The sequence below is a fragment of the Camelus bactrianus genome, chromosome 3, assembly GCF_048773025.1.
Source record: "Camelus bactrianus isolate YW-2024 breed Bactrian camel chromosome 3, ASM4877302v1, whole genome shotgun sequence".
NCBI lineage: Eukaryota > Metazoa > Chordata > Mammalia > Artiodactyla > Camelidae > Camelus > Camelus bactrianus.
In genome coordinates, this window is record NC_133541.1 from 44,705,018 (window position 1) to 44,728,092 (window position 23,075).

The 23,075-nt window shown below is 39.4% G+C and overlaps 1 protein-coding gene across 2 annotated transcripts; it reads left to right on the forward strand.

Annotated features, from left to right (window-relative positions):
- Positions 1-5,287: 5,287 nt before the first annotated feature.
- Positions 5,288-23,043, forward strand: SHISAL2B (shisa like 2B). Of its 2 annotated transcripts, none has more exons than XM_074358941.1 (3): positions 5,288-5,863; positions 6,123-6,270; positions 10,185-10,320. In XM_074358941.1, the coding sequence occupies exons 1-3, from the start codon at positions 5,673-5,675 to the stop codon at positions 10,305-10,307; spliced, it is 462 nt and encodes a 153-aa protein (XP_074215042.1). In that variant the 5' UTR covers positions 5,288-5,672; the 3' UTR covers positions 10,308-10,320. The 2 variants fall into 2 exon arrangements, with proteins under 2 accessions (XP_074215042.1, XP_074215037.1); XM_074358936.1 differs by lacking the exon at positions 6,123-6,270 and adding an exon at positions 22,845-23,043 and having other exon boundaries at positions 5,400-5,863; positions 10,185-10,342.
- The last annotated feature ends 32 nt before the right edge of the window (positions 23,044-23,075 follow it).

A 23,075-nucleotide genomic window follows, 5' to 3' on the forward strand; every position in this document is an offset into this window, starting at 1 on the left:
AAATGTAGAAGGAGGTGGTCAAATTTTCAAATTTTTATAAAGCGAATCAATCATAGAACTTATGATTCTAGATAATTTTTCTAGATAATTCTCCTACCAGAAAACCTTATAGAGCTATGGTAAAAACTGTGTCTTTTCCATCTCCAACATGGTAGTCACTAAAAGCATTTCAGGCTTGAAATTCACTCAGCCTGCTTCCCCAGATCAAACCATTCATAGGAGTAAAATGATTTCCTATAAACAGTAATTAACACCATGTCTTTGCTTCAGCTCCACCCACTGTTTCAGTACTTCCCGGCACTTTCTGCTCTCCAAATTACCTACACTTATTTAGTGGTGCATTCAGAGGGGCAGCTAATTTTTGCAAACAAATAAGCCCTCTTAGCCTTTATCAATTCAGAAATCTTTACTGCCCCTGACAGCCTTGGAGCCATGGAAGGTCACCTATGCTGCCACAGTGGCCCTCTGCTTCCCCTGAGAACACTTGCGCCACCTCTCAGAGCTGTTGCTATCACTGGTGTGGTGACCGGGCTTGGGCTTGCCCTGTGAGATTCCCACAGACATGTGAACATGGGTAGCAGCACTTGAAATTACAACCAAAGTTTCCTCTTTAATACCAGGAGGAAACAAGGGCAGAATGTTCCCTAGGAAGCATGAAGGATCTGAAATGGCCAAGAGGAAGTCTCAGGTCCCAATCTGTAGAAAACATGATCATTTCTCCTGGTAGGAGCATCCCTTGCCTAGGTCCCCAAACTTTCAGACCAGAGGAGCCCATCCCCAGTCCTTGATTTTCACTTACATAATCTAGCAGAGAGAGAGAGAAAGAATCTTGGAGTAAATACTAGTTGAGACTAGTTTCTCCCACTGTACATATCAAACAGAGCCTTGGTAGACTGACTTCCAATTTTGTCCTTGGGAACTACGTGATGGTTCCAAGAACCAAAGCTAAAAGTGCAGATGTATGAGGCTACCCAACTTGTGCCACTCTCTGGGACCTACCTGCCCCTGAACCACCCATTCTCACCAGTCTGGCCTGTGCCTCTCTCATCTTAGATCAGACCCTAACAACACAAATCACTAGCTCCACTCTAATGTGGGAGAAGGGGGAGGATGAGTTACTCTTTTTGACGACTTCTGAGTCATAGTCAATGCTAAATGAATGAGAGCCTTTTGGTTTTTCTTGGACGGGAGGGCGGTTTAAACAGTGACTATTAAGTAGGTTAGTAATTGTTAAGTTTAGGTTACTGCAGTAAGAGAAAACCCTTAAAAATTAGAAAGTAACATATTGACAAATGAAACTCTAATGAAACTGCCCCCTCAAATGAGGAAGAGACTCTCTTCCTTCTCTCCACATCCTGAGAGTTCCAGGAAAACGAGGAGGGCTAGAAAACAGCCACTAGGCTGGTATGATGCAGTAACTTGGTCTCCTTCCTGCCCCACCCCAGGGACCAAAGAAAGATGGAGGCCCCTAGGCGTTGGGAAAGAGTCATCTCTCAGCTCGAGTCCTGAGTGTTTTGTGGTGAGGTGGATAAAATATTTGTATCGTTTGTTGGTGACAGCCACCAGTTCCTGCTGAAGTGCTATTTGCCTTCACAGTGACTCAGCACTGGTTCAGTCATATTCTTCATGCGAGGGGCACAGACTCTTTGGACATCTTGACATGGTAATGCTCATCCCAAAGGAGGAGGGTGTCGATGAGCCGCATCCACTGGACCATCAGCCGTGAGCCCTTTCATCTTATTCATGGGCCAGAATGTTCACCAGGTGTGTTCAGGTTTGGGATGAAATCTGACACTTATTTCTACATCAGATGGTGAATTCTAACTTTGGCTACTGCTTCTACCTCGCTGGGCTTTTAGGAGAGGAGCCAGGGAGGAGCCTCCCTAAATAAGGAGGGAAGGCAGAGTGAAGGCACAGGAACAGATCCTTCCCTCACAACCCTCAGAAGAGCACAACCCTGCCGACACCTTGATCTCAGACTTCAAGCCTCCACAACTGTGAGAAAATGATTTCTCTGTTGTTTAAACCTCCTAGTCTGTGGTAGTTAGTTATGGTGGACCTAATAAATGAATACACTGATTGTATATAATGCCTTGATTGTCATATCAAGAAGAAATAAATGGAATGTAATTTACAGTACATTATGTATTTTCATTTGTAAATGCTCAAGCACAACTATACCAAAAGACGTAATGTTTACACTAATACTGGGCATGTAGTGGCTATAAACACAATGGTACAAACTCAGGCTGACACAGACATCACACGGTATTGGCAACTCTAATACAAAATTTCGAGCAACATTAACATTGGTACATGATTTTCTCGAAGAGTGGAAAACCCTTGGTAGAGTTCCAAACAAAACAACCATCTTCCTTCAATTTACAGGATAGTTAGATTCCTGGAAAATTCAAGAAATACGTGGTATTTATTTGTAACCCAGGAACAGGTGCGAGGTGCAGATAATTATAATAGAATTTTCATCTCTATGAATGTCCTATGGAATATCTGAAAGTCACAGCCAGTTCTTCATTTTTTGGTACATGTTGCAAGTTGCATCAGGATGTCTAGCATCTCTGGTCCACATCCCTTCTCTCCAGTCGAGTAAGTAAGCAGTCATCATGACAAACAAAAATGTCTCCTTATTTCTAGAATGTTTCCTAAAGACTACCTAAAGGGGAGTACCACCTTGGTTGGGAACCAGTGAGATGCAAGAAAATAAAAGATGTACTTGTGTGGCTCTCTTTTAGTGTTGGGCCAGCCCCACCCCCACTCCCTGCCGGAGCTCCCTCTGCCTGGAGGCAGAGCTGAGAATTGGTTCTCTTGGGACCACACACTAGGCAAGTCAAGCAAGGGATATGAACTTACTGAACTGGCGCTGTTGAAAGTGCCCTTGGGCCTCCTGTGTTAAAAGGCTCCTTTGTTTGCTTCAACTTCAAAGGCCTCAAGGTACTCCAGTCTTGGCAGGATCTATCAGCTGCAGGCACGCCTTCCTCTGTGAGTGTTTGGGGGCCAGAAAGGGCTAAGGTGCTGCCGTGACTGCAGAGGCAGTGATGGGCCAGTGTACAGGCGAGGGAACCCTCCTGACAAATCCTGCCATCCATTTCTCTTCTCTTGTTCCTGGACTATGGAACAGTTACCACTGGAGAAAATCACATGAGCAATATGTTAGTTCCACCAGAAAGTTCTGATTTCTAAACATTAACTGGGCCCTCAATGACGCACCCGATCCTTTTCAACCAGGATGCTTCCCAGTGTTTATTCTCAGTCTTTTCCCTTCTATTCAAGTACCCAAATTCCACCTTCTTGTCTCATGCTCCAAGAAGACTTGTATGTTTTATTGAGACAATTTAATTGTCCAGAAGATCTTTCCTCCTTTTCATCTCGAAATTTCTCTTCCTCTCACACAAGAAGAAAAGCGCACTTGTGCTATCAGCCACTTCCTTTTCCAAGGGAATGTGCGCCATTGATTAAACAGCTTTGGTTTTACCCTTTCAACTGCCTTCTCCCCTCACCTTTGCCTGAAGATCTAAGTGCTTTTTGAGTTAGAGCCCTTTGGTGTAGGCAGTAGAATCCAACTTGAATGCACTTTAGCCCAAAAATGGGATTTCATTCTAAGGAATCAAAAAACTCAATAGTAGGAATGTCATGGGTCTCAGGAAAGGACCTGAACAAGAACTGCAAAGCCATCAGCCCGCCTTTCACCCTTCTTGGTCACTCCTCGTTGCTTCATTCTTCTCATTCCTATGCATTAGCTGCTGTGGCTTCCTGTCCACATGGCAGAATCCCAGTTCCAGACAGAGAACCCAACCGGCTAGCTTGGATCTGGCCAAGTCCAGCTAAAAAGGCTTAACAGGGACCAAATTTACCCTCCTGCCTGAAAAAGATTAAACACACAAAATACAGAAGCAATGATTTTGAACACAGATATCCAGTAGTGCAGGACAGTGATCCTTGAGAGAGGGGAAACAGACAAGGTAAGCCTTAAGATTGCCTCAGCTTGCCGCCTGCAGAGAGTTTCCAGACTGCAGTACTGGGAGGGGGAGCCCAGGTGGAACCCAGTGGTCTCGCTGCATTGAGAAGACAGAGCTAGGAGTCCAGGGAAGCCATGGTGGCTAGAGGTAGCAGGACAGACTACCAGAGAGAAGAGAGCTGCAGAGAGAGAGAGAGAGAGAGACAGTTTAAGATCTGGATCATAGGAGGATATCTGTGAGTCTTCAGCTAAGCGGTGATCAGTATATGCCTATAAGGAAACTACTGGAATCTAGGATAAGAGCCACCTAAAAGGGCCAGAGGGAATATTCTTGGAGCCCTTACAAGGCCTAGAATAGTTTGTTTCCACCAGTCAGAATGGTAAACCTTGTAATTCACAAGATACCTGGTAGAATATTCAGAAGAGAATCATTAGTTTAGTTCTCAAGTCCTCTGGTCCCGCCTAACGAAGCTCGAAATCAAACCTGAAAGAGTGTTCAAGTAACTTAACTGCACCTCAGAACAAAGCTCAAGAATAGTTATGGGAATACTAAATTACCCAGCACCCAACAGGGTAAAAATTCATGATTCTGGCATCTGATCAACCCTCACCTGAGGGAAAGCAGCAGAGAATGAAGAGGAGGGAACAACGCTCAAACTCAGAAATTCTATGAATGTTACAGTTGCCTCCTCTCCCATCACAAGGCCATTAACATTTTTTTCTTTACACACCATAGTATTGTTTGATTTGTTACAATGAGCATCCATTACTATTGTTATTTTAAAAACTTGGTGAACAAATGAATCACTATAATGAGAATATCAAATAAAAAGGGGACAAGATAAATTTCTACAACGCTTCAGAAAGGATGAAATTCTCTCTCTCTACCTCCTTTGCCTCCTCCTCTTTCCCCCTGCCCCTGCAGAAAGTCTTCACCTTCTTTACCTGTCTTGCCTTTCCTTCCTTTTGCAGGTTGTTTAACTGAATACAGAACGTACGGCTAGTTTTTGGAGAAAAATTTGTTCTTGTTTTTGATATTTAAATTGGCAGATTTTATTGTATCACACATGCTTTTCAAGAGAGAAGGGGTACGTCTCAACAGCCCGTTAACGGTAGTTCAGCGCGTTTTGTTCGGCCCACCACCCGGCTCCGAGGGTCGACGGTCCGTGGCGGGTAAAGCTTCCCGCCACGCGCCTTCCCCGCCCCCCTCCTCCCCGCCAGCCCTGCTCTGTTTGCCTGGAACCCACCTGCCCTGTCCCTCGGTAGACAGAATTATAACTTCGGATGCATGGGTCCAAATGGCAAATGTGTCCTATACCTCCCGTTTTCCTTCATGTGAAATCTTTCTGGCATGGAGTGGTGACCGCTCCAGGAATAGAGGGAAAGTGTAGGGGAGTCAAGAGGAACGTGCAGAGAGGGCAGCGAGGGTGAGGGACAAGAGCTACAGGGCCGGAGATCGGCAGATAAAAGGACCACTCACTAGCGAGAGGGAGAAGCGCGAGTAAAGTGACCAGACCCCACGCGGACTGCGGAGGAGAGCGGGCAGAACAGGCGCGTGGAGGCTGAGCGCCCAAGCAGTCAGCCCCCGGATCGCAAGAGGGGAGCCCGGGAGGAGGGGTCCGCGGGCGCGCGCGGGGTGGGAGGCGTGCAGCAGGGGCAGGTCGGGGGCCTCGCGCTCCCCTGCCCTCAGCGGCGCGCGATGAGCCAGGCCAGCCGGGTGTGCTCCGGCTACTACAGCCTCAACCAAAGCTTCGTGGAGCCCTTCCAGTGCCCCCGGCGCGGCGACGCGGCCGCCCTCCTCTACTGCTGCGGCTTCGCCGACCTCAAATACTGCTGCAGCGAGCCGGGCAGCTACTTCCCCTACAAGCACAGCTACATGTGGAGCCTCAGGTGGGCAGGGCTGGGGGCTGGCGGCCCGGGGCTGGGGAGGCGACGAGCCGGGCCACGCCGGGAGGAGGGAGGTAGCCCGCGTCCCCACGACCCTCCCAGGTCGGGTCCCTCCGGGAGTAAAGGAACCTCCGAGGGCAGGCGAGGGCCTGCAGAGAAACCTCCCCCGGCCCGAAGCTCCCTCGGGAGCCAGGACCCGCTCGGTGCCACCCTCGTCCGGCGAGGGTCGGGCGGTGACCCCAGAGGTGTGAACCCGCCCCAGGACCCCAGGCGAAGAGCGCGCGGGAGGAGTGCCGGCTCTGCGCCCAGGGCGCACGCAGGGCCGCCTGGCGGGAGCGCACGGCTCTTCACTCTCCTCAGGGATCCGTCCCAGGCGGCGGGCTCTGCGGGCGGAGACTGAAGACACGCAGGTAACTTAAGGAGACGGTTTGATTTCTCTTTTTGATTTGTTTGGGCAGTTGATACATTTGAATAGAAGGGGGCTCCTTTGAGACTCATTTTAGGGCGTTAATCAAGGATCAGAGTATTTTAAGCCTCTTTGCCAGTAAGAAGGATTTGGCTGTATTCTTTAAAATATCAACAAACAAACAAACAAACAAAAGATGTTGGAGGAGGGGGCCGCACATAGGACTGGGCTTAACAATTTGCCCTTCTCAGCCGATCTCACGCTGATCCTGGACCGAACTGGAGACTCACAGAGAGGGAGAGTTTTAGTTGCTCTAATTACAACACACGTAGAACCTTTCCAGGACACTCCCTTTCTCAACACCTCAGCTCTTTGAGCATTGTTGGAAAGTGAAGAGACTTTGTAAGGTGGTGTCTTTCTTGCTTCTCTTCCCTATGATGGGAATTTTACTTATTCCAATTTGTGTTTATGCAGATGTTTTCATTGTGAAGTGCTTCCAGTTCCCCCAAATGCAAAAGGTGGCAAACTTAGAACTTGATTCTTTCATTTTGCCTGGAGAACGCATGGGGTGGGACGATTGTAGGAAAGAACTGCCACCCCATATGAAACTATTTTTTGTAAACAAGTTAGCTTATATCTGGGGGAGAGAGAGAGAGAGGATTGACTCTGCTAAGAAGAAGACTTTAATTCCTCCCAATCTCCTAGCATGGTCCAGAATTTGGCACACATGTCAAGTCTACAGCAAATTACTTTAAATGTTATTTCTTAGAGCAGTAAAGTAATTTTTTTTAATGCATTGCAAGCTTCAAAAAAAAAATCTCGAAAGGAGTGCCTACTTACCAACAAGTTCAACTGACAAAGTTGTATTGTGCCAAAACAGGGCAAAATCTCAGAAAAGAATGACAGCTTATCCTTATCATTTGGGGAAGCAGTCTGAATTGCACTGGCATATTATCTAACGTTTTGGAAAATAACATAGTAATCCAGTTCTAAGTCTTAGGAAGTGTTGATAATGGTAGCAGTGCCTCCAAATGAGACTGGCTACTCTTAAGTCAAACTCAATTGGAAAGGTGCCTAGGATTCTCAGAATTCTGAATTGTTCCCAAGTGACAAGCAGCAGAGTATAGAAACCCTCCCTTGGGTTTGTGAGGGCACAAAGGAATGAACAGCTGGCTGGGGTCTTCATTCAACTCAGGTGGTGCACTCAGTTCCTGGGAAATAGAAAAATCATTTCAACTGATGGCATCACTTGGCACTGTTAGACCTGGGTCTCTTCTTAGTTATTGAGCTCTGAGAACACAATGGGGAGGTAAAAATTCAGAGCTTCAATTCCCTTGCATTCTTTACTCTCTCCCCTAATTTAAAATAGTCCTACTGTGAAACATCTCCCCAAAGTCACTAGCGTATTTGTTCTGGGATTCTGTAGCTGCTGCAGAAAGGCACAGGTATAAAACCTCCAGGTAAATGAAGTTGCTAAATAGGAGAGATCTGGTGTTAATGTGACGGCAGCTTCAGACCCTTTCTCAGGGATTGAAAAGCAGACCGCCCCATGGTGCTGTGAGGAAAGGATAATTCTCCCTTTTCTGTGTCTGGTCCACTCCCATCTCTTCTCTTTTTCTAAATCCCTAACCTCTAAGGGTTTCCTTTGTTACCCTTCTTCAGGACCTAGGAAAAGAATGCCTATTGCGCAGGGCTATGCATTCATTCAGTAAGTATTTGTTGAAATGAATATTTTAAGAGACTCCCAGAGCTCCATCTTCATCTGGAGTTTTGCATGCATAAAGCAACATTTCTATAAAGTAGAACTGTGACATTGAAACAGTTCATCAGGATTATGAAGAACCTATTTTTATAACAGAAAGAAATAGCATGCCTTTTCCTTCAGCTCACGTGGTGTGTTTTTTAAATTGTGTACATTTAAAGCCCATAATATATACATTGAATTTAATTAAGTTGACAATTTTACTTTTAAATTGAATAAATTACTTTTTCACTTTGAAGAATTTTTTCATAGCAGAGCAGAGGTAATTAAGTTTGTTTGTTTATTTATTTTATTTACAATGGAGGTACTGGGGATTGAACCCAGGACCTTGTGCATGCTAAGCATGCACTCTACCACTGAGCTATACCTTCCCCTCAAGGATTTTTTAATTACTAGGTTCTCATTTCAGGACTCTTTCCAAATGTCTGGCCTCCTAGCTGCATTGTGAAGCAGATAATATTAATTAAGAGGATTACGTTCCCATGTGTCGGTGTGTAGTTGTAACCTTCCCTGACACATAATGATCTACAAAAGTCAGCTTTGGTGCAAGCAAGCATGAAAGGGGTTGCCGGAGCCAAGGAGTATACCCCTTGGAAGAGAGAGCACAAAGTGAGGGTAAACGCCGGTTTAAATGTATAACAACATACCGACTCTGGACACAAAACTGCCCAGTCTTCACGTGTGTGGGGGGCTAGAAGAATTGGGCTGATAGTAATAAACCAAGCACAAGAATCTTTTGAAGTCTGACTCCATGTCTGTGTCTCAAGAGGCAATCTCTGAAACTGCCAGGGGGCTCTGTCTCCTAAAACCAAGGAAAAGTGGGATGAGCTTAGCCCCTCACGTTTAATTCTGTTCTTCCTCCCAAAGCATTGACACACTGAGCATCCCTGGTCAAGTTCCCCTTCCTAACCTTTTGGTACATGTAAAATTTGTTAGGACCCTAATCTCTGGGAAATAGCAGAAAGTCGAAAGGCAAGTCAGGAAGAGAATGAAAAAAAAGATCATTACTTTTCAATGATCATTTCAATGGTCATTACTTTTCAATTACTACAAATGGATCAATCACCAGTCAATTATCATTTACTGTCATTTATGAAACATTTAGTACAAGCTAAGTACTCTATTAAACACTTTTATTAAGTGTGCACATCACTATGGGAAAGTCAACAGAAGTATCTGCTCTTGAGCGGCTTAAAATCTGATTATATGTCCTTACACTCCTTACACATTCACACGTACATAGGACTCATGAAAGTAAAGTACGTATGTTTGCATATTAGTCTTTCAAGATCATTTTCTTTTTTCCAAGCTTCTTTTCCCATTAAAAATATTAAGTTTACAGGTTTATGAAAGCTATGTTATTTCTCAAATGCCTTATAGATAACTGTGTCAGAATTATTACAAATTTAATGCAAAGCAAATAATATCAGATATACATTGCATTTTTAGAGAAAAGTACAAGGACGTCTTCTTTAATGCTAGAAGCCATTGGTGCTATGCTCTTTTAGAAAGGAAAAATTCAGATTGAACATGAACTTTATGTACGTTTCATAAACATTGCTTTCCTTTCATTAAACTGTCTTCTCTCTTGTAATAGTTGTGGTTTTGGGTATTAATACGTGATAACTCCCATACATGTCTCCAAAAGAAAAGTTCTACATTTCTGGTAAACATCTCCCTACTTTTACAGAAGTAGTTATCTTTCTATTCATCTTTTATTGGTGAACCCAGTCTTTCCTCCTAAAATTTGTTAATAATAGAGGTTTCTTTGAGATATTTTTTAACCATCCCTAGAGAATCATGTGACCTTCTACCCGTAATATGAATTTACATGGGGGTGGGTGGCTCAGTGGTAGAGTGCGTGCCTAGCGTGCACAAGGTCCTGGGTTCAATCCCCAGTACCTCCATTAAAAAAAAAAAAAAGAATTTGCATGGTATTCTATACTAACATTAACATATAAATGTAGAGAGAAAAAGTAAGAATTTGATGGTAGAGAGTGAGCTGTAGATTTCAATCGTATGTTATTTATAAAAAAAAGTATGGTTATGAATGACTAAAGCAAGAATTAATAATATTTAAACCTTTTCTTTAGTTCGTGTGCAAGCCAGTCTGTGTGACAGTCACAGTGGGTTTTTTGTTTGCTTCTTTTCCTCAGCGTCGGAGCCCTGATTGGACTGGGAGTTGCTGCCCTGGTTTTACTTGCCTTTGTTATCAGCGTCTGTGTCCTTTGCTACTTATTTCTGTACACAAAGCCTCAAAGATTAGACACTGGCCTTAAACTTCAACATCTAGAGGCTGCTTCCCCTCAGGAAGGTAATTAGTATCCATTATTTGTAACCAATTACCTGTACTCTATTCGAAGTAATCACCTGTGCCTAGGAAACAGATTGTACTGTTAACAATGAATGCTTCTTAAAAATTCAGTTTATTATGTGTCTTTATAAAAATTCACTTTAAATAAGGCCTTAATGATGAAATACTTCAGAGAAATTGTGCCCAAGTCAAAATAGCGGTGGGATGTAAATTTTCTCATGAAAAATAATACATTGATCCAACAAATCTACTTTATTTATATGTCTCTCAGTTATAAAGGTTGTAGCTTCTTGGAATTTTGAAATTTTGTTTTTGATGGAGCGGGAGAAGTCAAATAAATAGAGGAACAAAATATCTGATAGTTAATTCTCAGTGTTGCATTGCTCTAGATCAGTTAGTTGATGGTCAGTTAAGCATTTATCTGTGTGCCTGTGGTGTGCAGAATTCAGAGGAAGTATATAAAGCAATTTGGAGGCATAAGAAAAGAAATTTAAAAATAAATAGAAGACAGTCTTTATTCTTGATTAGATCACAAACTAGTTCAGATAGATGGGCCTGTGTGTGCCTGAGTTTGTGTGTGTAGCACATCTATAAAGTAGAAATGTTTATGTGTGTTTTTGGAACTGAATCTCACTGTTATCTGACTTATGAGTGTTATATGTGCTAAGTGTTATCATTATGAAACACGCAGAACTGTTAAAATATTTTGTGAATGTAAATTTCTATTAGTATATTTTAAAAGTAGTCATCATGAATTTTATTTTGATATATATTAATATATTTGAATAAAAATTTAGAATATATATTATATATTTATAATAAGACACAGATGCTCACTAACTTCCATTTAAAAAGAAAATGAAGAACTTTATTTTTTTAAAAATTGAGAAAATTCCCTTTCCATAGGCTTTATCTATTTTTGCTGAATCCGGAAACATATTTATGGAGTACATGCTCTGGAGCCTTCTCAAATGCACCGCCACCACATGATTGCATTAGCTCTAGTTTGCTTCTTGGTGGAGGTCTCTCTCAGAGGGTACCTTGTGTCACCTCACAGGAGTCCAGCTCCCTTTGGAGTTTGCTTTCTGAAGCACTGTTTGGAGAGGGCATGGCTGAACTGACAGGTTATTCGCTGAGTTTAATCCAAAGACTCAAACTGTTTCTCCCAGGCAAAATGAAGTAGTGGACTAGTGATTATCAGATAATCAGAGAGTAAAATCAATTTTTGTCTCAATTGCTCAGATAATCTGAAATCTCAGTTCTTAAATTTTATTGTGCATAAGAATCACTTAGGGAGCTTGTTAAAACCGCAAACTCCAGACTGCGTTTTTAAAACAAATAGCTCCTCTTCCAGCTCTGTCCTTGCTCCCCTGCTGTCTTCTCTCCACAGAGAAGCCAGAGGGAGCCTATTAAAACCTAAATCAGGTCATGTCTCTACTCTACTCAAAACCCTAATTGCTCCCCATTTCTTTCAATAGATATGGCAGAGTTTTTGTGGTCTGCCCTCTTCACCTTTATTTCTTGCATCTGATGCCCTTGAAATTATTGGCTCAGGGCCTTTGCTCATGCCATCATCATTGTCTGGAATGCTTTCCTCTCGCTTTCACTTGCTCTAGACCTTTACTAAAAGTCACCTTCTCAGGGAGTTCTTCCCTGGTCACCCTACCTGCATTTTTAACTTCAACATTTAAATACCTCCTTCCTGCTTTATTTTTCTCCAAAGCACTTACCACTAATATATGAATATATTTCACTTATCTATTGTCCAACTTTTCTCCACTCCAACTAGAAAAGTAAGTTCCAGGAAAGTAGGAATTTTTGTCTTGCTTGCTCACTATGTGTCCCTAGTGCCTAGCACACCTAACAAATGTTTACTCACTGAATGGAGTGAAGTAGCAGTGTGCCTCTATTATAGGTGATCAAAGGAGCATGTTCATTGTCATTATTACAGTCATCAAACATTCATTGATTTCCTCTTCTATAACAATGCATTGTGCTAAATAAAAGTTGATTATTTTTTCCTGAGTTAGCTCAGGGACTACTCCAAAATTTTATTTCAAGTGGGCTCCGAAAACCCAGCAACAGAAGTAGTTGGCTCAAATCTTATAGTCTTATGGCCATTTAGCTAAGGAGATCCATTAATGCATCACCTATGTAGTTAGATGAGGCTACTTTCTTACAATGAAATGTCCCTGCTCTACCCTTCTCAAAAACATTATGTTTACCAAGTCAGCAAATTAATTCAATACATCTTTGCTGAGTGCTTACTCTTGGTAAGGCAGGATTTTATCTGATCGTTGCCTTCTGCTGCTTTCAAATTAGGTGATTTTGGACCCTTGGTTTCATATTAACCAAATCAGATATAGCAGAGAGCTGAAAACAAAATAGATCATCCAAATGTCACTGGAATAGGAAGAGGAAACGATTTATATTTGAAAGCGACCCTTTGAAGTGGTAATTAAAAACCACTGTTGTACCTCTTGTTAAATATGCATTCTCCATTCCAGTGATTCTTCCACCTAGGGATAGATGCCAGTGTTCCAGCTACTGAGAAAACATGTCTTTATTCCATTTAAGGAATGCCTTAAAGGTTAGGAACATAATATTATGTTTGCATAATAATTAAGCAAGTAAAATTACATCAGAGGAAAATTGGTTTCAGTTTCCACTCCTTTCTTTCAAAACTATCTGTTCTTAATTATTTCAGATTATTTTAGATTAATTTTTAGAATTGAGACATTTTTCATTACAGGCAATCTGAATGGCCTGAAGGGAACGAGTTTTGGGGCACATTACTAAAACTGACCTAAGGCACTGGACTTTTTACAAATTTCTATAAATGACAGCAGTGTTAAAGAAACAACAGGCCCCAAATGGAGTCAGTTGTGCTAAGCCCCATGTCAGCAAACCAAAACTTAATTCCTAACCTAACTGCAGTTTCAGCCTCTCCCAGGAGTGGAATTTTAAACCTATTAGTCTGGAATTTCCTGATGAACACTAGCACCAAGGCGATCTGCAGCATAGTCTCACCCACTCTTCCCCTAATGGAAGGTGACTGCCTGAAAATATCCTTTCTTTTGTTTATGACTTCCTTGTTCTAGCCCCTCTGCCTATAAAAACCTTCCATTTCATACATCTTCTCAGGGCCCCTTTCTACTTGCTATGTTGGATGCTGTCCAATTCATGAATTGTTGGATAAGGAGAGAATATAGCTCAAATGATAGAGCCCATGCTTAGCATGTACAAGGGCCTGTGTTCAATCCCCAGTACCTCCCCAAATAAATAAATAAATAAATAAATAAATAAATAAACAAACAAACCTAACCTCCCCAACACCAAAAATTTTAAAAATTAAAAAAAAAAAAAGAGAGAGATACTGAACTGTTGGATAAAGCCAACTACATCTTCAAATTCACTCAGCTGAATTTTGTTTTTTTAACAATAGTTTAAGTCTAAAATAGTCTAACCTTAGACTATTTTGCCAAGATTTTCCCTTTGTGTATCTTTATTCTATTAGGGTTCATTATTTCTAATATATACAATTTAAGGTTTTGTATGTTTTAAGTTGATCCCAAGAACACCAGGTCTCTGGTAGCGGCTGGGCTACTTCCAAGGGCTCACTTTGTAGAGGTCCCTATTGCTAAGCAATTGATTGGTCCTTAAACTGTGTCCCATAATCATTTTTTTTTCCTTTTAACTTCTGTGTTTTGAGTTATGCATGTATCTCAAAACAGTTCTGAGAAGAAGATAGCTATGTGAAGGGCATCTTTCTGAGTCGACACTCTTGGGGTGAGTGCTCATTTCGTCAGATGTGGAAGCATTTATGATAAATAGGGGAACAATTGAAGGGATGCAAGTCTTAGGTCCCTGCTTCTCAAACTTTTCCATTGGAGAATCCTTGAAGGTAGATAAGAAAGGAATTTGTACCTCTAGAATTTCAAGGGTTATAGTGGAAAGGCCTGCCTTGTGAGCTTTAAATTATTTAAGTTTGCCCATTGTATTTTTTAAATTATGAGAATTTTAAATTTGATTGCTAATATAATGACTTGTTTAACTCTAATGGTAACATCATCTCCTTTCCATTTCTGAGTAAAACTGATGCTCCAGGAAGAGAAACGATATTCATTCTGTGGTTTTGAGTATCCATTGACCCGCTAGGGTTGTGAGAGGGGTGAGACATTGAGGAGAGGGTTCTTAGAAGTAGAATTATTGATGAAATAGAAGGGCAGAGGGTAGAGCTGCTTGACACAAGTGAAATAATGGTGTTGTATAGGAATAATAGCTCCAATTGTCTATTATTTGGTGGTCTCTTTTGCAAAGGCAGGCAATCTAAATGAAAAGGCTAAGCAAGTCAGCAGTAAGGCACTGTTGTCTAAGAGGAAAATGTAAGTTATATATGGAATACTGAGGAAGCAAGCAGATTCAAGACAAGCTCAGAGTGTCTGCTATATTTCTTCTTAGAAGACATCCTCACACCCCCAGAAAGAAAACTTTTTTAAAAATTCACTTTTGGTTTAGGAAAATTAGAAAATATGGAAAAACAAACAAATAACTTCACCCATCATCCCATCACATGGAGATAACAGATATTAACACCATGGTGAATATCCTTCCTTGATTGTTTTTCTATGCCTCTATAGATACATGTATATGACAAAATGGGGAAAAAATGAATCCTATAACATGCTTTTTTTTAAACTGACCAATACTGACATTGTTGTTTGCCAGTAAATAAACTCCTTTGCCATCACTTTTTTCTTTTTTTTTAATTGAAGTATAGTTGATTTACAATGTTGTGTTAGTTTCAGGTGTACAGTGAAGTGATTAGGTTGTACATACATATATATTATTATTTTTTAGATTCCTTTCCATTATGTCATCACTTTTTATGATTTCATTATTTATTACCTTGATGGCGTGCTATGACTTTTTATTCTTTTATTTTGACAAAGTTCACACTTTCAGAAAAGTTGCAAGAAAAGTATAAGGTTGTATACCTTTTCTCAGATTTACTAATTATTAATATTTTGCCTCATTTTCTTCATCTTGACTTTCTTTTGATGTATATTTTCTGAACCATTTCAAAAATAATTTGCAGATAACATGCCATAACATTTCAGCATATATTTCGTAAGAACAATGATTTTTTTCCTCACATAATTAAAGTACATTTATCAAAGTCAGGAAGTACAACATTGATACAGTAATATTATATCATCTGTAGTTTATATTCAAGTTTTGCCAATATCCTTAATAGCTATTTTTTTCTTATCTAGACTCTTGTCCAGAATTACATCTTGTAATGAGTTGTCATATTTCTTTAGTTTTCTTTAATCCTCAGCCTCACTTTGTCTTTGGTGATCTTGACAGTTTGGGAAAGTAAAAGCCAGTTATATTGTACAGTGTCCCTCAATTTAAGTTTGTCTGATGTTTTTTCTCATGATTGGAGAGAAATACATTTTGACAGGACTACCACATTAGTTATATTCTCAGGACATCATATCAAGAAGCACATAATATTGGGTTGTCCAGGTACGATGTTAACTTGGATTCTTTGGTTAAGGTTGTATTTGTTGGATTAATCCATCGTAAAGTCACTATTTTTCCTTTTGTCATCACTAAGTAATATGTTGGGAGGTATGAAAATATCCTGTTCCTCCTCAGACTTTCACCCAACCATTGATGGTTCTGGCTGACTATTTTCATTCAAAATTCAAAATAATTTCAGAATTATTATTATGATAGTTGTAAAAATGGCAATTTTCTAACCTTCTCTGTATATTAGTTGTTACTCTACTACAAGGAAGACTTTTCCTTTTCCTCTATTTACCTATTCATTTATTTACTAATATCAGTATGGAATCATTCTTTATTCTACTACTGTCATTATTTGGGCCCTTAAATTATCTCAGATTTGGCCTCTGGGAGCCGCTTCAAATTGGGTCCTGTGTCCTTTTGAAATGTGTCCATCCTTTTCTGAGCATTTTTTTGCTTTCAGTCACAAAATGTTCTAGGGCATCTTGTACTTTTCCTGTTCCAGCCCTGAAATCTGCCATTTCTCCAAAAAGTTTAATTCATTTTAGTTGGGATTGGTGTTTAGAAACCAAGTCTGGGTATATTCTATTTTATTGAGTGATTGACTTTGAACTAGCTTCCATTTTTTCCATTACACATGTGCATTGAACATCTAAGTTTTTTTTTTTTAGCATAAATCCCTAGGAGTGGAATTGCTGACCGAAGGATTGGCACATATTAAAGGCTTTGGCTACAAGTTGCTCATGTCCTCCAGAAAATAATTATGTCATGGGTATTTTTATTTCAAAAGATACATATTTCACTAATTTCATTGAGAGAAACAACATGGTGTTTTATTTTTAATTTATCTTAATTAGGAGCGAGAGTGGACATTTTAAGTGTTTTTGTCATTGTTTCTTTTGTGGCATATTGGTGCTTGTATCTTATATACATTTTTTCTATAGGGGTGTTCATTTTTCATTACTTCATGAGAACTTCCCATACAGTAACTCAAGTTTTTCCCGCATATATTGCAAATGTTTTTTCATAGTTGTTTCCTTTTTAATTTTATGTGTAATGTTTTTTCAACTGACATTTCTCTTTGTGTAATTTCTCCCTTTAGTTTCATGCTTAGAAAGTTCTTACCTCCCTCTAAGCTATAATGATATTCACCTATATTTTCTTCTAATACAGTAATTCTTATTTTAATTTAAATCATTAATAGTCCTAGAATTTTTATTTTTGTGTTGAGGTAGGGATCTGCCTTTATTTTTATTTTACAAATAATGAGACAATTGTTCAAGTATTTTTTTGGACAATTTATGTTTTTTCTTTTGCCAATTTAAAATGTCACCTTTGTCATAAACTAAATTCTTATATATCCTAGGATCTGTTTTTAGACTTTCTGTTCTGTTAAATTTATCAGTATGTTTATTCTTCAGGTAGTAAAATACTTTAAAAATTATTGTAGCTATAGAGTTTATTTTAATATCTGATTAGGCAAGACTTTCTCTCCCTTCCCATTATGCTTTTTTCCCCAAAGTTTCTTGGCTACCTTTGTAACATTTGGTATTCCAAATAAACTTTTGAATCATATTGTCCAATTTTTCAAAATCAAGGGGTATTTTGATGGATTTTGTACTAAATTTACAAATAACTTTAGGAGCTATTTTTCTTAGTGGCGTTAACACCAATTCAACCAAACTCTGCTCAAAACACTTACTAATTATGCTGCCAAATTAATTGTTAATGCTATTCTTTGTTTCAGAATAGCTTTAAGAACTCACTGAGATCTTAGCTGAGATGGAATAATTTGAACTCAATGGCAGAAAAAGCCACTTGTGTCTCCTAAAGGGACCTTTCTACATTAGGCCTTTCTCTAATGAGTCTGGAATTTCCTGTGACTTTTTTTGTTCCTAGAATGTAGGAAGTCAACTTGCTCAGCAGAGCCACTGCTCCTTTTAGCATCTGTGAGTCTCCTCCTCGGGGTGCAGGGTTAGGCGATGCTAGCCAGTGTTGGAGCCAATAAGCAAAACAGTAGCCAGTCTCTCATTATGAAAATTCATTTAAAGGATTTAAAATATCAGCTAAATTCTTTTGTGAGATATGTTAGTCATCTATGGTTGAAAGAATTTAACAACGCAGAAAAGAAAAAAGGTCCAACTGTGGACAAAAATAGATTTTTTTTTTATAAAATTTCTGGATAGAACTGTCTTCATTCATTGATTGATGGGCAAAGCAAAAGGGCAAGTCTAAGATTCTAACTTTCACAATGAATTTTTAGCTGTATTTACATAAGATACTTATATATTCTCAAGGGGGAGGCAGGGCATGGAAGAAGGGGAGGTCACTTGATCAGTAGGTCACTGGGCAAGTTTTGCTCACGTCACCATTTACCTCAGATCCTGTCCTGTGCATCGTATTGAATTTGATGGGAGAATGTCCCCTTGTAAATAAAAAACACTTTTTTAGGGTGCAAATGGAAGATTTTGTGCCTCCACTAGAAGGAAATGCAGGATGAGTGGGGTGTGTAGCTTTTCTACTAAATAATAAATCGAGCTAGCTTACTAGTCCTTGGAACGGCTGTAGGACTGCAAAATGGTGATGCAGAGGCTGGGAAGACCCAGGCAGATAATAGCAGAAAAGCTTGATTATCGTCGTTGCCTGCCAGCCAGGAGACGAAGTCCTGCAGCGAGCGTCCCCAGCGTTCTGTTGATATTTTGAAATGTCAGGCAAGAGCAGAGTTCAAAGATGAGTTATAGGATAAATGGATCCCTGAGGAATGGTTCTGAAAATGAATGCAAAATTTAACTATTATTAGAAAAAATATATTGGCCTAGTTTGTGATGAGGGTAGGTGGAAAGAGTTTGATGAATTTGCTTTAAAGGGTGAATTTGATTGGTTTAGTGAATTGGATTTCAATTTTGGAGAGGCCAAAGCTTTAATTTAAATGCCAGTCTGAAAGGTATAGGATTAAAAGAAGGTTGAGATTTACGTAGCATGACTAGACCAAAAAAAAAAAAAAAAGAATAAAATGGGAAAAATGGAACGCAAGCAGCAGAAAGAGCTACTAATGTCCACCCAGGAAAGCACAGTGTTGTTGGCTCTTTGCAGTCTGTTCCCGGGTAAAGGAAAGGAGAAATTAAATAAGAAAAACCCTCTATGTGTAACAAACCCCTTGAGAGCTCAGTAGTATTACACATTTCTTACTTAAAATTGGATCCATGGTTTAACCTTGTGACAGAAGAGGCAGCTGGTTTTATCTCTACGTTGCTGGTTAAGAAGTTAGTTTCTGTTTATTAAAGGAAAATTAGGAGAGGCTGAGGTTGCTGAGATTTTTCCTCTTTTCTCTTTTAAAATCATTCCAAAGGGATGCAGTTAGTGGGACTCTGATGCCACGGCAGTGCAGACCCACTTGCTGCACTTGGTTTTTCCATAACGTGTCCAACTATTCTAACTTACCAGAGACATATATATTGAAAGCATCTTTGGATTTTCATCAGCTGCAGGGAGAGAGAGAGTGAACACCAGGATGTTAACTTGCTAATCAGAGCTCCTGCTTCAAGTGACGGCAGTGTACTGTTTATATCAAATCTTTTCTCAGTCGTGTGGCTGGGGAGTAGGGGAGTTTGTAAGTCTTAGATGAAGGAAAATCTGTAATACTGGAATGTGTTTTGTGAGCCTGTACATCTCAAAAGGCAGCAGACAGGTTAGATAAACTCTTTCAGTTGTTGACAGAAAAATACACGGTAGAAATTGGAGCTATCAGAATGGAGAGAACCCCAGGCCAAGGGGTTCTTTGAGAGAACCCCAAACTAAGTTAGGAAGTAACCTCTTGAGTTTAATTTCCATTAAAAAAAGACAAAACAAAAAACTCTGTATGTGATGAGGTAGAAACACTACCTTGAAACTCTCATTAGAATATTATAAATTTAAATATGTACAAAGCTTAGTAAACATGACAGATTTGAATCAGCCAACATGATGTCTTCAGACTTCGAGGAATTTGAATAAAATGTTAAAATTTTAGATGTTTAAGGAAATGTTGGAGGGGCAAGATAGGGGTAGGGGATTAAGAGGCATAAACTATTATGTATAAAATAAATAAGATACAAAGATGCATTGTACAGTACAGGGTATATAGCTAATATTTTATAGTAAGTTTAAACGGAGTATAATCTATAAAAATATTGAATCACTATGTTGTATGGCCTGGAACTAATATATTATAAATCAACTATACTTCAATTAAAAAAAAAAAAGAAGTGCTTATATAAGATACAAATTGCATCCAGATAATATGAAATTAATTTGTATCTTAAATTCTTGATCTTTTACCTTTACCTGCTATGAGACTGAAGAGTAAAAACAATGCTAAACAAGTAAAAATAAACCTACATTTTTTTCAAATGCTATATAAGGAAGATGGTTTCAAGGCCCCCATGTATATATTCCACTCCTTATTTAGCAGTTGAATTTGAATCTACTGTATTTCTTAAAGTTTGCTTTGCAAATAACAGTCAAGAATTTATCAGATCATCAAATTTTCATGCCATCTTTTCCTACTGCATTTATCTTAAACAGTTTTGCTTGCTGATTGGGCAAAGGGCTACTTGTCAGGCTAGAAAATGTTGTGCTTACAGCAAATTAACTTTTCAAACTCAAACTATATGGTTGAAACATTATGAGTGAATGTTTAGAAGTAGAACATTATTTTACCAAAAGCTTAGAAGACAAGTAATGAAATAAAGCCATGTATTGTACTGATCTAGGCCCTACATTTAAAACATATTTTTAACATTAGCCCAGAGAACAAACAACACATATTTCAGTCCTATGGGTAAGATCTGGGAGCAGTAGTGAGACATTGCCCTTCCCAACTTGTAAATAATAATTGCCCTTTGAGTGTTGATCTATGAAATCAACCTGTAGTGGGGGATGTCCTGACTGGCCTGGAAAGCAGCCTATATGATTACTTACAAATGGGCAAAGCCAGGCAGTATGAACACACTTAAAGGTGAGGCTTAGACTTACCTAATAAAAAGAAGTGGAAAAATTATAATGAAGATAGACTAGATGTTAAAAAGTAGAGGAAAGCTACTTCTAATAGTGGAACCTTTTGGCCAGTGCGTCCCCCTTCCCCTTTGGTAGGTTTGGAGATTTTCTAAAACCTAAAGGACAGGTAAGCATTATTCAAACAAAGAAGATTAGAGAGTTAGGCAGCTGGAAGTGTGCAAAGGTTTAGGGCAGAGAGAGAAAGCCAGCGAGAGAGAGCAGGGCACGTGTGGGGAGCCTGTCAGGGTTTCAGTATGACGGGGGGATGGCGGTGAGCTGAGCCGGGAGAGGGAAGTAGGGCTGATCCTCAGCCTAACCAAGAAATTCAGATTTGCTCCTAAAGGATTTTAAGCAGAGAGAAGCTGACAGTAAGTGCTGTGAGGAAGTGCTGTATCAGTATCAGCTATGATTGTACTGCTGATAGTTTTGCATCCTTTCCCACTTAACATTGTATTCTGAGCACTTTGAACATAATTAAAAATTTCTTGGAAACTGCTTTTTCAAATTAAATGGCTGCATGATACTTGATGCATGATAATTTAGCAGTTTCCTTATTAAAAATATGAAAGGTACTCACATTTTTTGATATTGAAATAACCAGCAAGTATTTTTATATATACATTTTAGATCTCACCTTGTATGGTTTCCTTGGTACTTCATGTTAAAATCACAAGGTAGGAACACTTCAGACTTAAAATAAGTGTACTAGTTTACACTCCCATCATCAGCACTCAACAGGCAATATTATTTATCCGTTGTGAAGGATGTCTCACTACAGCTCCGAGATCTTGCCTATAGGACTGAAAAATGCATGGTATTGTTCTCTGGGCTAATATTAAAAATATCTTGTTTAAAATGTGGGGCCTAGAGTGGTATGAGTAGGCTTTTTTTTTTTTTTTTCTGGGAATGATCCAAATATCAGTATTGGACAAAGTTGGAGATGTCTATTAGATATCACAGTGGAGATGGCAACTAGGAAGTTGAACCTGGAGTTTAGGAGAATGTGGGTCAGAGATATGCATCTGGGAGTCATCAGCACAGAGATGGTATTAAAAACTGTAGGACAAATGAGATAATTAGGGAGAGAGCCAGCGACAAGAACTAATGACTGAGCCCTCAGGCACTCCTAAGCCTAAAATGCCCAGGAGAGGAAAAGGGACCAACAAGAGAGAGACCAAGAAAGAGAGATGGTGAATCGAGGAAGGGTGGCATCCCGGAAGCCAAGGGAAGACAGGCCTCTGACAGGCCAAGTAAGGTGTGGATTGTGAGCTGGACTGTGGACTTAGCAACAGGAGTTTATTAGTAACATTTATGATTTCTTGCACTATATTTACATATTTATATATTATTCAAATATATTTAAATATGTATATATTGGTGAAATATATTATTTTCACACCTAATTTTTCTAACACCATTCAGTAATAGTCTGTTTCTTTGCTATGAGCTTGTTAGTCTACCTTCTGATGAGCAAGGATTCACATTCCTTTTCCCCTGTGCATTTTGGACTCATTAATATAGAATGAGTGAATGGGGTGGTGGAACAAATATGCTCTTTTGAAGTTACATCTAAATTGATTATAATGGCAAAGCCTTAAGATTGTTGCAAATTATTACGATTGACTTTAGTTTCATTCACTTTGTGCATAGGGACAGTCACATTTTTATTAAGCAACACAGAAACTGTAACCTTCTTATCAAATGTATAGTTTCTTCCATGGAAGTGTGAAAAAAGGTAAGCATGAAATGATATCCTGACTTCTGTTTGACTTTCAGGAGGAAATGCTCAAAAGCAACTTTGAAATGATTCAATTCTCACTCATCCACAGTGTTTTCAGGACATCATATTTTATCTTTTAGGAACAAATTTTAACATAAAATTTGATGTCATAATTTCAAATAATTAATTTCATTTTGTTTTGTGTATCTGCAGGCAACTCAAACAGAAAAACCAAAGTCTTCAATTCAAATGCAGCATCAAATTCAATAAATGAAACATTCTATGTAGCTGATGATATCGTTCAAGAAAAAACAATGGATACGACACAAAGCGATATTGCTTATTATTAAAAATCCCGTGTTGTAAAAGCTTGCTGGAGAGATGAAGCAATAAAGAGTGCATTTCAAATACAGTTCGTAATAATACTTGTCAAAAACTCGCCAC